The sequence below is a fragment of the Argopecten irradians genome, chromosome 1, assembly GCF_041381155.1.
Source record: "Argopecten irradians isolate NY chromosome 1, Ai_NY, whole genome shotgun sequence".
Taxonomy (NCBI): Eukaryota; Metazoa; Mollusca; class Bivalvia; order Pectinida; family Pectinidae; genus Argopecten; species Argopecten irradians.
In genome coordinates, this window is record NC_091134.1 from 21,842,685 (window position 1) to 21,856,506 (window position 13,822).

General features: G+C 35.2%; 1 protein-coding gene across 2 annotated transcripts; it reads left to right on the forward strand.

Annotated features, from left to right (window-relative positions):
- The first annotated feature begins 5,125 nt into the window (after positions 1-5,125).
- Positions 5,126-12,296, forward strand: LOC138320771 (galactoside alpha-(1,2)-fucosyltransferase 2-like). 2 transcript variants are annotated; one of them, XM_069263973.1, is made up of 3 exons: positions 5,126-5,222; positions 6,515-6,561; positions 8,473-12,296. In XM_069263973.1, the coding sequence occupies exons 1-3, from the start codon at positions 5,170-5,172 to the stop codon at positions 9,486-9,488; spliced, it is 1,116 nt and encodes a 371-aa protein (XP_069120074.1). In that variant the 5' UTR covers positions 5,126-5,169; the 3' UTR covers positions 9,489-12,296. The 2 variants fall into 2 exon arrangements, with proteins under 2 accessions (XP_069120074.1, XP_069120081.1); XM_069263980.1 differs by lacking the exon at positions 5,126-5,222 and adding an exon at positions 5,785-5,976.
- The last annotated feature ends 1,526 nt before the right edge of the window (positions 12,297-13,822 follow it).

The window sequence follows — 13,822 nt, forward strand, 5'->3', positions numbered from 1 at the left end:
ACACCGCATACATGCATGGGAGACCGTCCTTACATGAACCTGGCGGTAGGACGTTAATTAATCAAACAAACAACGACAGAAATATGAACAAATAATCTCTATGATTCCAGATAACATTATGGGTCCTCGTAAGGAATGTCTGTAAGGCGCACAGAAGTAATTCCAAAAGTATATAAAAATAGAAATATAGTTAAGCAACGTCTTGTTTACGTTTTATATTCCTGTATTTAGCTTATTTACCTAAAGTCTATTAAATAAAGAAGTAAAACGGTGTATTAATTACATTGTAATGCTATTATTCCACAGTCAATTGCTGAAACTCAGCGAAAATACAGAGAGAGAAACAAAGAAAGTCGAATTTGATCTTAAACAGGGATCGAATTTCAGGTTGTTTTACTTGCTTTTTGCAAGTAGATATAAGATATACCAGAATAGCAAATGGAAAAAATATGCACTTGCTTATTTTAGCAAGTGGTTTTTATCGGGGACAACTGTAAAAATGACATAATGATTGTGAAAAAAAATGTTTAAATGGAAAATATGGGGACTCAGTTCTTACAATGATGTTTTTGATATTTATTATGTACTTATACACCTCACATCATCATGTAAAAATAAAGGGGTTTATATATAACAAAACTGTAATTTGAATACGGATATCATAAGTAAAAATATATTTTAGCAAGTAATAATTTAGGGCACTTGCTATTTTTAGCAAGTGACAAAAAATGTAAAATTCCAGCCCTGATTAAAGGATTTAAAAAAAAACCGCATTTCTTATATACCGGTGCAAGAGTTATCTGTGTCGGACTTCAAAAATGCAGACAAAATGTCTACAAACTAGTAGAAATGTTTAAATAAAAAGAGAGAAACTATGAAACAAATGAAGATAGGCCTACGTATCGACTACATTCCGCGATAAAAAAAAAGATTAAAGTGAATAGTCGGATATTAAAGTGAAAGAAAACTAGTCTAAATGCGTTCATTGGCCTTCCAAAAGTTCTCACGTATTGATAGGACGGTCAAGTTCTGCTTAGTTTCCCAGTTCTGACCATTAAAGTAAAGAAAAGTTGAAAGCATTGAAAGCGAGGCTGCGTGGAAACGTAACCACAGACATAGTGAGCCGGGAGGACGTTTTAGAATTCCCATACTTTAAATTAATTTCTTCGTACGCAGACAGATTTTGACGAGAGATTTTATTTTTCTATTTCATAAGAAATAATTCTGGATACATTCACACCATTTTTACCAACTTTAGCCATCCTTGCCCGACTGTTCACTTTAAAGATGCTCCACCGCTGACAAATGATATTTTTTCATTATCAAAAACAGCAGCAGACGATTTAGTATTTTTCTTCAATTACAAAAGTTACTTACTTTACACCATTTACTATCGTTCGAAAGTTTGAGCTTCTAATTTTACTTCAAGTTAAAAATATTAAAAATAATTAATGGCATCCCGAAAAAAATCCGTGGCACTATATCCTATATGGAATGATTTACTTAATGCGCCTGCACCAAAGGCAAAACAACTTATTTTATATCATTTTTTGTGTTAATTAGACAAATATATACACAATTAAACACCAATTATTGTTCAAATGATGAATATCATTTATGCTCTGTCGGCGGTGGAGCATCTTTAAAGGAATAAAGAATTGCGTAACAGTAACAGTAAAGTGCAATAATGATGCAAAATACAAAATGCATGGCCCCGAAATATCGTACCAAAACACAAATGGAAAACAAGGAAAGGTAAACGCATTCGAAAAAATGTTCTCCTCGCCAACGTTCTAAAACGGAAACAAAGAAAATTACATTTTCCATGAAAATCATGAAATAAATAGTATAAAGATGTATAGATGCGTCAAAGCGGTAAGTTTTGCAGTGTAAGGCCTAACGGGAGAACCACCATGTGTTGAAGCAAGACGCAAAGAAGAAAGCAACCAAGGAAAATGTTCAAGACTCTCGACAGAGAGGATAAAAGGACAGTCCTTCCAGGATAAAAATGAAAATGGATAAAACCAAAGAACAGAAAAAGGGGTATGGCTACCAAACGACTACCTCCACAACCTCCACGCGAAGTTTTAACTAGAATAACCTGAAACCAAAATATTAATATCCCAGTTCTCAAAAATGAAGCAAAATCATGCACTACTAGAACATTTTGGTATCCTAAATATTTAAAGTTTGTATTTTAGTTACTAAGATATGGCTCTAAATCGTCGTTCCTTTGCCAACCAAAACCGCAAATGTACAAAGAAACCTTCATTGATTCCTATAGCAATGAGGAAATTAAAAACAATTTTTCCGGATACCAATGCATAATCAGTAAACTTTACCGAGTAAGGATAGGTTTCTGTAAAGGGAAAACTTAGAACGAAACATTTCCAGTGCGAAATGCCAGAAGAAGAATTTGTAAAAACGTCCTTGAAAGAAATCTATGTGGAACCAAGAGCTCAAGTCCCAAAGAGTCGAAATTCTATGAAGACACTGTTCGGCACTGGAAGAAATTCAATTCGAATACAATTCTAGAATGGTGATTTTTCACACTGCGTGTATTTTCCAAATAGCCATGGAAAGTTGCATATCAGTATTGCTGGTGACTCGGAGACACAATGCGTCTATTGTCTTTGGTATGTTGCGAAAGGTGATCTCTATAGTAAATAAAACGAGTATCCTTGAGTTTTTCATTACCTGTCAGATTACAGAAACAAGACAATCTTTCAATATCTTTGTAACTTGGTTTGGGAGGCTGCGGTATATTCATGTTGTGTTTCATTATAAAAGTGGAATTCTTGCTCTTGTTATAGTGCTATCACACTGAAGCATGCCGCTCCAGTACTCATCAGAACAGACTGCAGAACTAGACACACACATACTGACACATACCTGCTACCAAAGACACACACAAATAAAAGATAATGATATGATAAATTTAGTCGCCTTATACGATCATGCAATAGGGCAACATGTACAATGTACAATTCTAACACCCTACCCATAAAAGTAGGCGAATATGACCATAAAACAGGCAAAAGCAATCACACAGGATGTTGCTGAATTTTCAAATGGGTCACGAGAGTCAAGTACACCAGAATGCTATTTGCTATTTTCTCTCTCAAAAGAAAACTTTTGCTTGGTTGATTGTTGGTTTCTTTAAGTGCTATCAACAACTGGGGTCTGCAGGTAGGGCGTTAAAGCTGTATAGCTGTTACCTCTATTGCATGATCGTAAAGGCGACTAAATTTAGAATATTATCGTCTCTCTTATTCCTAACGTCACTATATATTGACACCGCCCCATGTTTGGCCTTGGTTAAACTGAAGCAGAACCTACACTGTTATAAATTATTGAGTCTCGTCTTGGGACATAACCCAGAGAGGTCTTTATAAGGGCGAGCGTTCCTTATTTAGACCAAAATTAAGACGGAGTAAAGGGAGACGTTGGTAAAAAAGAAAAAAATACCAAAGATAAGGGACTTTGACGACTGGTTTGCCCGTTGTCAGTATAATATGATGATGTGTGTAGTCCGGGGTCTCTGGCAGTATAAAATGGGCACGAGATTCCACTATTGTAAAGAGACACGACATAATCATCCCGAAGACTCCCAAAAATATATTAACATTCACATAAAATACCTTATAAAAATGATTCACAATCGTAACTACTCGTACGTACATTGTACGTGCAGGGACGTTCATCTTAACAACGACTTAACCTATTAGTTATCTCCCCTATTTGTGTACTCTGCAATACTGAGCCTGAAACTATTACACACTTGTTATGGGAGTGTGAGGAAGTGCAAGGATTACTTGAAAGTTTTGACACATTATTACAGGCTCTCTTAATTCCCTCTTCTGTTAATAAAAATCCTTTCTTTTTGGACTCTTGCATGAAAATTATATCCATAGTAATAGAGTGGACAATAAAATTATCATAATTATAAAGCAATACATTTACAGAATGAGATGTTTACACAACTCATTAAGCATCAACGCTCTTATCAACACAATTAAAGACCATTATACAATTCAAAAATATATTTCAAATAGTAAAGATGAAAAAGTAAAACTTAAATTTGAAAATGAATGGAGAAAATGGGAAAAACTAATCAAGTTATAATTGCACTTGGTCACACATTTACTTTATTAAACTTTTTAAATCCATATTTATTATTTATTTATTTTTTTATTTCATTTTATTCCCCCCCCCCCCTTCCCTTCCCCTGCACAAAGCCGAAATTGCATTTTTTTTTTTTTTTTTTTTTTTTTTTTTTAAAGATTTTCTATACAGTTATAATTGTTCCTCCGTCTCCATCCTACCTAGACTCTTGTAATTTTTTTTCTTTCTTTTCATTTTCCTTTTTCTTTCTTTATAACTCTATCACTCTTTCTTTTTTCTTCTAATCCTGTCTTTGACTCCTTTCCTTAATATTCAGTACAATATAATTTTTCACCTCATCTCCAAACTCCTAATTCGTATATTTTTTTCTACGTATGTACTAGAAATTTAAGCTTCGTATTTGTATGTATGTGAATGTATACTGTATGCATGTGTTAAAAGTATGTATGTGTTTGAGAGTCTATTGAGTGTATTTGTATATTTAATTGTACTGAATGAAAATCATGAATAAAAAGATAATTATAAAAAAAATTAGACCGACTCAATATCATTTTCTACGTGGTGGCTGATTCTAAACAACTCTTTTATTCTGCAATGGTTGATCTTCTATCACTTTTCATACATTTCTTCACGGTTCGTTTACAGACCGTTGCAACGAGCGTATTAAATATTTAAATTCAAAATGGAACGTGCTCGATGACATGTTTACAACAACGTGGCGACAAAACCAATCTTGATGACTTGATATACAGGCATGTGTCCTATACAAACACAATGGTTGAGAGAAACAGGGGATTTTATTTAACGCCTTGTAGTCGAAATGGACATTTAAATTCCTATCAGTAATTCAAGAAATATTGATCGGGTCTTTATGTGTCATTATTTTTTCTTTACTTAATTGATAATTAGAATTCTATTTTAAACCCCAACCGAATACCTCAACCGAAAAGGTTGACTTCTAAGTTTGGGAGCGGTGTCGTGTTGATTTACAAGACTGTCATATTATACCGGTATCATGGAAAGATAGATATATATCACAAGTAGATGGAACAATCAGCACCTCCCGGGGTCGATATTGATACACGTCTATCGGGGAGGTAAGTGTACCTTACATCGGTACTCTAACACTTCACACTATCGTCACAAAAAACGGAACGCCTTAAATCACTTCTCAGGTAGTAGGCATACAGGTGAAAACCCATTCAATATCTTAATAAATATAAATTCAAAATTTGATTTTAAATGATCTACGAATGGTATTAAAATTTAAAAAAAACACACAAAAAAGATAGTTAAATATGTCAAGACAATGTCTACTTTTTCATCTTTTTGAAGAATCGTTATTGCACATGACAAATGAATGACGTTTTAACTTAGACTTTGGATAGAATAATAAGAATTCAAAATAAATTGCAATTATGATGTTGATCATGTTATAACTTGCATTAACCTCCCGTCTAATGTGAATGACCGTAACAGGATATGGTATAAATTGGGTAACCCAAGACTTAAAAAAATATTCTGTTCAAACATTTTTGTTTGTTTAACGCTTTAAATGACATTACCGTATTAATTATGCAGCAGTGTATATCGATCAAAGTATTAAGGAGAAAACACAATAGGAGACGACGGCATGAAACTGCATGAAATGATTGTGAAATTCTGAGAATCAACATTTAGATTGAGGATACGGTGTCCTGTAGTTCGTGTTTCTAATGTCAACTGAGCGCTCCTATATCATATGTTAACCTGTCGTGATAAAATACGGAGTACTAGACTAGCAATCGTAGTGTTGATGACGGAATATACCACAGTTATTGGAAAACCCACATCATTCTGACAACCCAACAGGTAAGTGTGAACACACAGGTGCGTGTATTGTGTCTGTGTATCATCTGCTTTTAACGATTATTTTTCTAAGCAGGACGAAAGCACTACGTATATGCTCATTTCATTTTTAACATTTTCAGGTAGAATTTCGAAATAATTATCTTTTGTTTAATATGGTAATCTATTGTTTGGGGTTGGGGTAAGGTGCTTTTTGGCGATAACAGTAGGATTTCAATACACATGTACGTGGTAGCATGGGTTATAGCTTTTGATCAGACACATGTAGATTGAAACTATCACAGCATCACCCACCCGCAACTTGTCCTTATGCTGACCTGTTCCGGAGAAAAACATCGACCTAAGGTTGGCAACTACCAATATGAGTTTCATACATAGTACAGGGCTGATGGCAGAATACAACCGAGGTTTTCAGCTACAAAATCAAATAAAATTTTATAAAATAAATAATATTTATAGGTATATATACTGTAGTAGAAATGTCTATTTCACTGCTGTCTTACAGTACTGATTACATCAAAGTATCTTTGATTTGTTCCAGATTCGAGGATATGAAAAGACAACTGAAAACGTACATATATCAGAGATGTGAGTAGCATTTGAACAATAATGAAGAAATATAATCTTCTACACTTCCGGCTTATGAGTACACTGTAATCATCAGCTCGAGTTGGCATCCAGCACGATGATCGATTAGGTTTTCTGTATATAACACGTTTCTACTTGATGGGTTTGAAGCCAGAACTGATGAACGTTCTGCAAATGATATAACAATATTGTATTTCCTAGTGGATTTATCCCATTATTTGTGTTCGATAAAATTGCTTTTGTTAAGATATCAATCAGCATTATCTTTAGGGTATACACTCTATAATTAGACAATATGTGGTAATATTTTCAAGTTAAGATATAAAACTTATAGGAGCTTAGCGTCCTATCAACACATATGTTCTATCATGTACGATGTATTCATGTGAGATTCGAGTGTGTGTGTATTTTTTAGAGACTGATGTATACAGAATTTGTTTGATTAAATTAAATTAGTCAGGGTCATTTAAGACCTCCCATTCATACTGTGTGCTTCTTACTTAGTAAATGAAATGTGTGGTGCTTGTATTGAGTTTATTTGTTTGATTGATTAACGTCCTATTAACAGCTATGGACATGTAAGGACGACCTCCCATGTATGCGGTATGTTGCGTGTATGTTGTGCGAGGTGCTTGTTTTAGGAGACTGCGGTATATTCGTGTTGTGTCTTCTTGTATAGTGGAACTGTTACCCTTTTTATCTTGCTATATCACTGAAGCATGCCGCCGAAGAAACCAAGCAACACACCCCATCCTGTCACATTATACTGACAACGGGCAAACCAATCGTCCCACTCCCTGTATGCTGAGCGCTAAGCAGGAGCAGAAACAACCACTTTTATAGACTTTGGTGTGTCTCGGCCAGGGGATAGAACCCAGAGCCTTCCTCACAGGGGCGCTTTGAGTATCTTCGTGTCGTGTCTTCCTATATTAGAGAAACTCTTGCCATTTTATAGTGCTTTGCTTCACCATTGACCAAACAAACATACTCCACCCGGTCTCATTACACTGACAAGGGCGAACCAGTTGTCTCATTCCCTTAAAGCTGAGTGCTTTGCAGGAGCGTTAACTACCAATTTTATAGACAATGGCGTATCTCGACCAGGGAACATAACCTAGAGCCTATACGATTTACCTCACACGGGCAAGCGCTCAACTGAAGTCTAATAGTGAGGCGGTGTCAAAGCAGAAAAGATAATATACTTTTTTTAGATACATTGTAATACAATAGGGTCAGCAGGTACAATTCTACCACCCTACCTGTAGGGATACCTGCCACCTCTATTGTATGGTTTGAGGCCACTAAATTTAGGACATCTTCTCCCTTTCACGTAACGTTTCAAGTGGCACCGCCTCACTTTCGGCTTTCAGTTGAAATCTCGCATTGGAGGACGACTTTGGGTTCTGTCCCTCGACCGGGACATACACTAGTCTAGTGGTAGTTTCTGCTTAACACTCAGGATAAAGGCAGTAAGACGACTGGTTTGCTTATTGTAAGTATAACACATTTTATTCAAACAAACACACAGCATACCGAGGGGGGGGGGGGGGGGGGCGTAGGGCGCAGTCCTTAAATGTGTTGGACATCACACTATGTCAGTTCATGAGTTTCTCTCTCCCACCATTATGCGCACCATTCGTTGGTTTGTCACTAGTTTTAGGCCTGATTAATTTGTTTGGTTAGCACCAAGAGAATGATATCGAATGCGCTAACCTTTTGAACGGGAAATTTTTTTTTGTCAATTATGTCATTATTTTTATGATATACACGTGATCATGTCGCGGTGGAAATTTGACGGACCCATGCAATATTATGTCACCACAGATAGCTATTTGGGAGAAAATCAGTCAAATTGATGACCATGAAAATAAATGATAGACATTCCTGATATACATTTGTTTTGTGCTTCAGGGATTGTTTTGTGTTTCCTAAGCTGTAGTATGACGCTCCTCATCACTCGTAATGGCCTTCCACCGCCCATGAAAAGTCCGGTTAAGGAGGACACGGGTTGGAATATCAGAATAAGAACAACTACAGAAAATAAATTCACCCCTACGACTCCCCGACCTACGTACCATTTCGATATACCGGATACGTACCAATACATATTATGTGCGGTGTTACATGGTGGAATGGGAAACCAAATGTTTCAGCTAGCAAGTTTGTATGCTTTAGCAGCTAAAAAGGGCATGTACGCCATCATTGACAGTAACAACAGTCTAACAAATGTGTTCAAACTGGATGTTAATATGATGGATAACTTTAATAGCATCTGCGAGACACTTCCGACAAAAGAAGAAATACTGGATTGCGGTTACGATGAAAGTTTGGACACGTTTCAACCAGATGCGCATTACAGAGTTAAAGATTATCTCCAATCATGGAAATATTTTTATAATTATACAACAATACTTCGGAAACAATTTACGTTTCACAACTCCATTACTGAAACTAGAAATTCCATAATCAAATCAATATTGAAAAAATATTATTTTAAATCGCGGGCGGAAGTGACTTTGATAGGCGTGCACGTTAGACGAGGCGATATTGTTAATAATTCATTTGGTTATAGAGCTGCAAGTCCGAGCTATCTGGAAAAAGGAGTTCGTTATTTTCAGTTAAAGAGATTAAAGAACCCAATATTTGTGATATGTTCTAATGATATGGATTGGACAAAGAAACACATGATAAAAGGGATCCGTTCGGAATATATTACGGGCCATTCGGAAGGCGTTGATATGGCGGTCCTTGGTGGGTGCGATCACATTATCTCCTCCACGGGGACGTTTGGTTGGTGGTCATCATGGCTGACAAGTGGTGAGGTGACATTTTATCAATGGCCGGCCCAAGAGGGCTCTCCACTTAGGAAACAATTCAGTAAAGACTACACGGACTTCTTTTACCCTGGTTGGGTAGGATTTTCCTAGTGAATTGGTAAAGAATTTAAATCGTGAAATTCGAGTCTTGTTCGAATTCACAAAGGGTTTTGGAAATACGTGATAGGTTATCTTGTCGCCTTCCATCATTAGTCTCTTTGACTAGAACAAAACAGTCTTTAATATTATACAGGTGCTTTACTGTGTATGTTGTGTACTGTACAACTTATTTATATTATATTAAATACTTGTTCTACATATTTTGTCAGGCTCTTATGAATGAAAATTATTTTGTATTGCGAACATTATTGATATCTTTTGTACTGTATTATAAGATGTCTGGGGTCAGTTTAACAAACATTTATTAAATTTATATGTGCCGTATTCTTCATACTCACGAATAATTTTTTAATATGTTATTCATCACCATTTTGAAAATTACAGTCCTGTCAATACATTGGTTTTAATTTTACAAATACAAATAAGAGCAGAAAATGATTTTTAGTAGTGCTGCCAAAAATGATTACATGTACATTGTATATATACATCTATAGTGAAGCAAAATGAGTACCAATATGTACGATCAGACCATGAAGCCAAATTGTGGTCTACAATTTCATGTCACATTTTTACAATGTTATTAGTAATTGTAAAGTGACTTCTGTAGGAAAGTTTCCATCTAAACATACATAAGGCATACAAAACAAGAATTTTACAATACATAATCTCTGTGTTGTAACTAACGTTTAAAAGGCATCTGAAGCTATTTGAATGGTTTTCACGCCTTAATTCATTAAACTTTATGGTTTTCAATCGATTAATGAAGAATATGCCAAAATTTTCCATTCATCATGAAGAGAAATATTTCCTGTGAAAAAAATTATTGATTTTAATTTTTTCTCGCTCCTTAATCAAATAGTTTCACGTTTAAAAACTAAAATTTTGAAATGCAATGTTTAAAGATTTCTCGATAATGATAATTAGCACTTAATAATGAGATACGTATATGTTTTTATAGAATCAGAATCATTTTGTTGACATTATGTCGAGGTCAGCCCTTGGTAATCTAATAAGTATTTTAAACTGAACGAAATTCTTTCATATGCATAAGTTGAGACTCGCCAAAGTGAGATAAGCTCTGGGTTCAGGCCAAGACGCACTAAGTCTTTAAAGGGACTAAATCGTTAAAAAATCATGTAATAAAAGATAAAAAGAATTATAGATCTAAAAGTATTTGTAAAAGTTGTGTACTTTGTGTTAATAACAAAATTCAATAGTTTGTATAACCCTTTTGTTCAAAATGGAGAAAAACTGAAAATAAATAGAAACGACCTAGTCACTATTTCATATTATTATCTTTCGGCGAATGTAAACAGTCCCTATGGGCATGCGCGATGCGTGAACATTCAAAACATACGATCGAAGGAAATCTCATCTGTCTAATGGGCATATCTGCTATCGACTGAAAACACAAATGTATCGACTACAGGTTCCTGATTACTGTGTGAAATCTAATAAACGTTGAAACGTATGCAGAAGTTTTATGAAGAGTTTAAGTGTAAATAATCCTATACTGTACAGGTTTTGCGGCCATAAAGAAGAGTTTTCATTATATTATATGGTTTTATACTTTCTTCTATCATTATTTTATTTTCATTTGTCAAGATATAAGGTACTAGTCTGCTAAACCTGCCAATAGTATTAGGCTTTTTAATTTTTTCGGCCTCATATATATGGAGTTTATAATAAGGAAAAAATGAAGAAAAAAATCAAACAATATAGGCATCTTTAGCGGACTAAGTAAGTACGTGTATTTCTTTTATCATTATATCAATATTTGACAGTCCCTATACATTGTATATCCTTAGTTATAAAGTCTATCCGTTTAATGGGCATTCCCTATATATCTCTAGTTATAGTCTTTATCCGTCTAATGGATATTCCTTATATAGCCTACTGTAGTTATAATATATATCCGTCTAATGATGGAAATTCCCTATATATCCTTAATCATATTTGTTCCTCAGGATAGGGACAAACATGTCTTTTTGCCCCCCCCCCCCCCCCATTTTCGCCGACTTAAATGTTCTAAAATTCTTTCTAAAATCTAAATCATTTTCGTACTTTATTTTAGACTATTTTCCGCTGCGTGGCGCATTTCCTTAAAAGTTCATGTATGCATATAATGTTGAAGCGTTTAACAGTAAAAAATTCAATACACATGAACTAGACTGAAAATGTCAATCAAGGGATTCTACGTACTATTTAAAAAAATGTCTCTCAAAAGATTCATTTGTTTATATGACTTAGCAAGACAATTAATTCATTATTAACTGTGTTACACAACAATGTGCCGATGGTGTGAAAAAGGTATGTTCAGATCGAGCAGAGTTGCATAATGATATGACGACATTCACAATTATCATTTCTAAATGCAGGTAACTTTAAATTAAATGTATCATGTTAAGAGCGCTTTAAAATCATTAAAATATATCGTTATACTCACCACAGCCATTCTAAATCGGACCCCCTCAAACACCAAAATCTCGCGCCTTCGGGCACTCCCACATTCATCAAAATGCATCGTAAAATTCTAAATCGTAATATTTTTTCTCGTAGGAGGCACTTGTACACCCAAACACCAAAATATCGCACCTTCGGCGACCATGGCAATTTGCGTATTCATTAATTTCCTTTTAGCGACGCCACTGTCTATAAATGTGTACCAAGGATTGTACTTAACGATATATGAAAAAAGTTTATTAAGTATATATGGTTGTGTGTTGAATTAAAGAATTAATCTCCTCCTGTGGATGCGGGGCGAGGAGGGGGGTTGGGTTCCAAATATTGAGGACCTCCCCCCTCCCCTCCAATTATGTTTCATGTTCATATATGCCACTGAGATAGCTTTAAATCTATCGGCTATTACACTTAATCTGGCCAATGTAACCAATAAAATATAAGTTGCCACTTAGTGGTGTTATTACATCTATATCCATTAGCCGGATGAGATTTTCAGCGACCCCGATTTCGAACTCAAAGATGCACTCGGTTCTCTCCGTTCCGTTATAAACAGAAAATGCCGACAGATACAGTCTATTGTTGTGTTTGGCGATATTTAACGTTGATAAACATTGCCAATATTTCAAATAAAATGTTGCAATTTTGAAAACTTCCTAATTCCAGGTATAAGAACGTTTGTAGGAAGTCAAAACCCTTCAGAAATCTATGTAAATCTAATGATTTAGTACCTTTTTAAAATGGTATTTTCTACTCCAGCTTAGCAGGGAATGGGACGACTGGTTCTCCAGTTGTCAATATAATGTGGCCGGGTGGGTGTGTTGCTTGCGTGTTTTCGGCAACATGTGTCAGTGATATAGCACTATGAAAGGGCAATAGTTCCATTATACAAGAAGACACAACAAGTATATACCGCTGTCTCCAAAACACGTACCACGCACTTTTCACACGAAACACACCGCATATATGAGAAGCCGTCCTTGCATGAACCTGGTTGTTGAAAAGACGTAAATGCATAACACTATTCTGTTATTTTTATTTGATTATTAAAACAAAAAATGAGAAAATCATTCGAAGACTAAGAAATATGTATAATCCTACAAACCCATGTAAAAATATACAATTTACGCACTGTAAAAACTCTTGTTGTTTACATGTAAAAATATCTCGTAAGTCCCAAAACACTAGTCAAGACAATGTAAAAATGTGAAATAAAAATGTAGACCTTTGTTTGACTTCGATATTTGACTGTGTATTCATTTTAACTGCCTGTAAGAAAAACTATCAAGCAAGCAAAACATACATGCTTCTTTCGTACTAAGCTACTGGTATGCATAGGTTAATAGATTGTTCAAGTACTGATAACAGCAATAAAGAGAAAATCTGATTTGGTCAGCTAAAAAAAATCAATAAATCCGTTGATGTTGTGTCTTGTATGTATGAACTGCGATGTGCGTTTTTTGGGAGACTGCTGTATATTCGTTTTGTGTGTCTTGTATAATGGAACTCTTGCTCTTTTTATAATGCTATATCACTGAAGCATGCCACCGAAGACATTCACATTATACTGAGAAGGGGCGAACGAGTCGTCTCCCTCCCATTATGCTGAGCGCAAAACAGGAGCAGAAACTACCACTTTTATAGACATTGGTGTTTCTCGACAAGGGGTCAGAACTCAGAGCCTTCCTCACAGGAGCGAGCGCTTAACTGAAGGACAAATGGGGTGAACGGTGTCAACGGAGACGTAGTGAAGAAGAAAATAAATGAAGCAGTGAACTATTGTTTTCTTTCGTCGAGGTCTAACAGATGAATAAAGAATCTGTCGTAAAAACGTTATTGGCTTTACTTTAATCAAGTGTTTATAC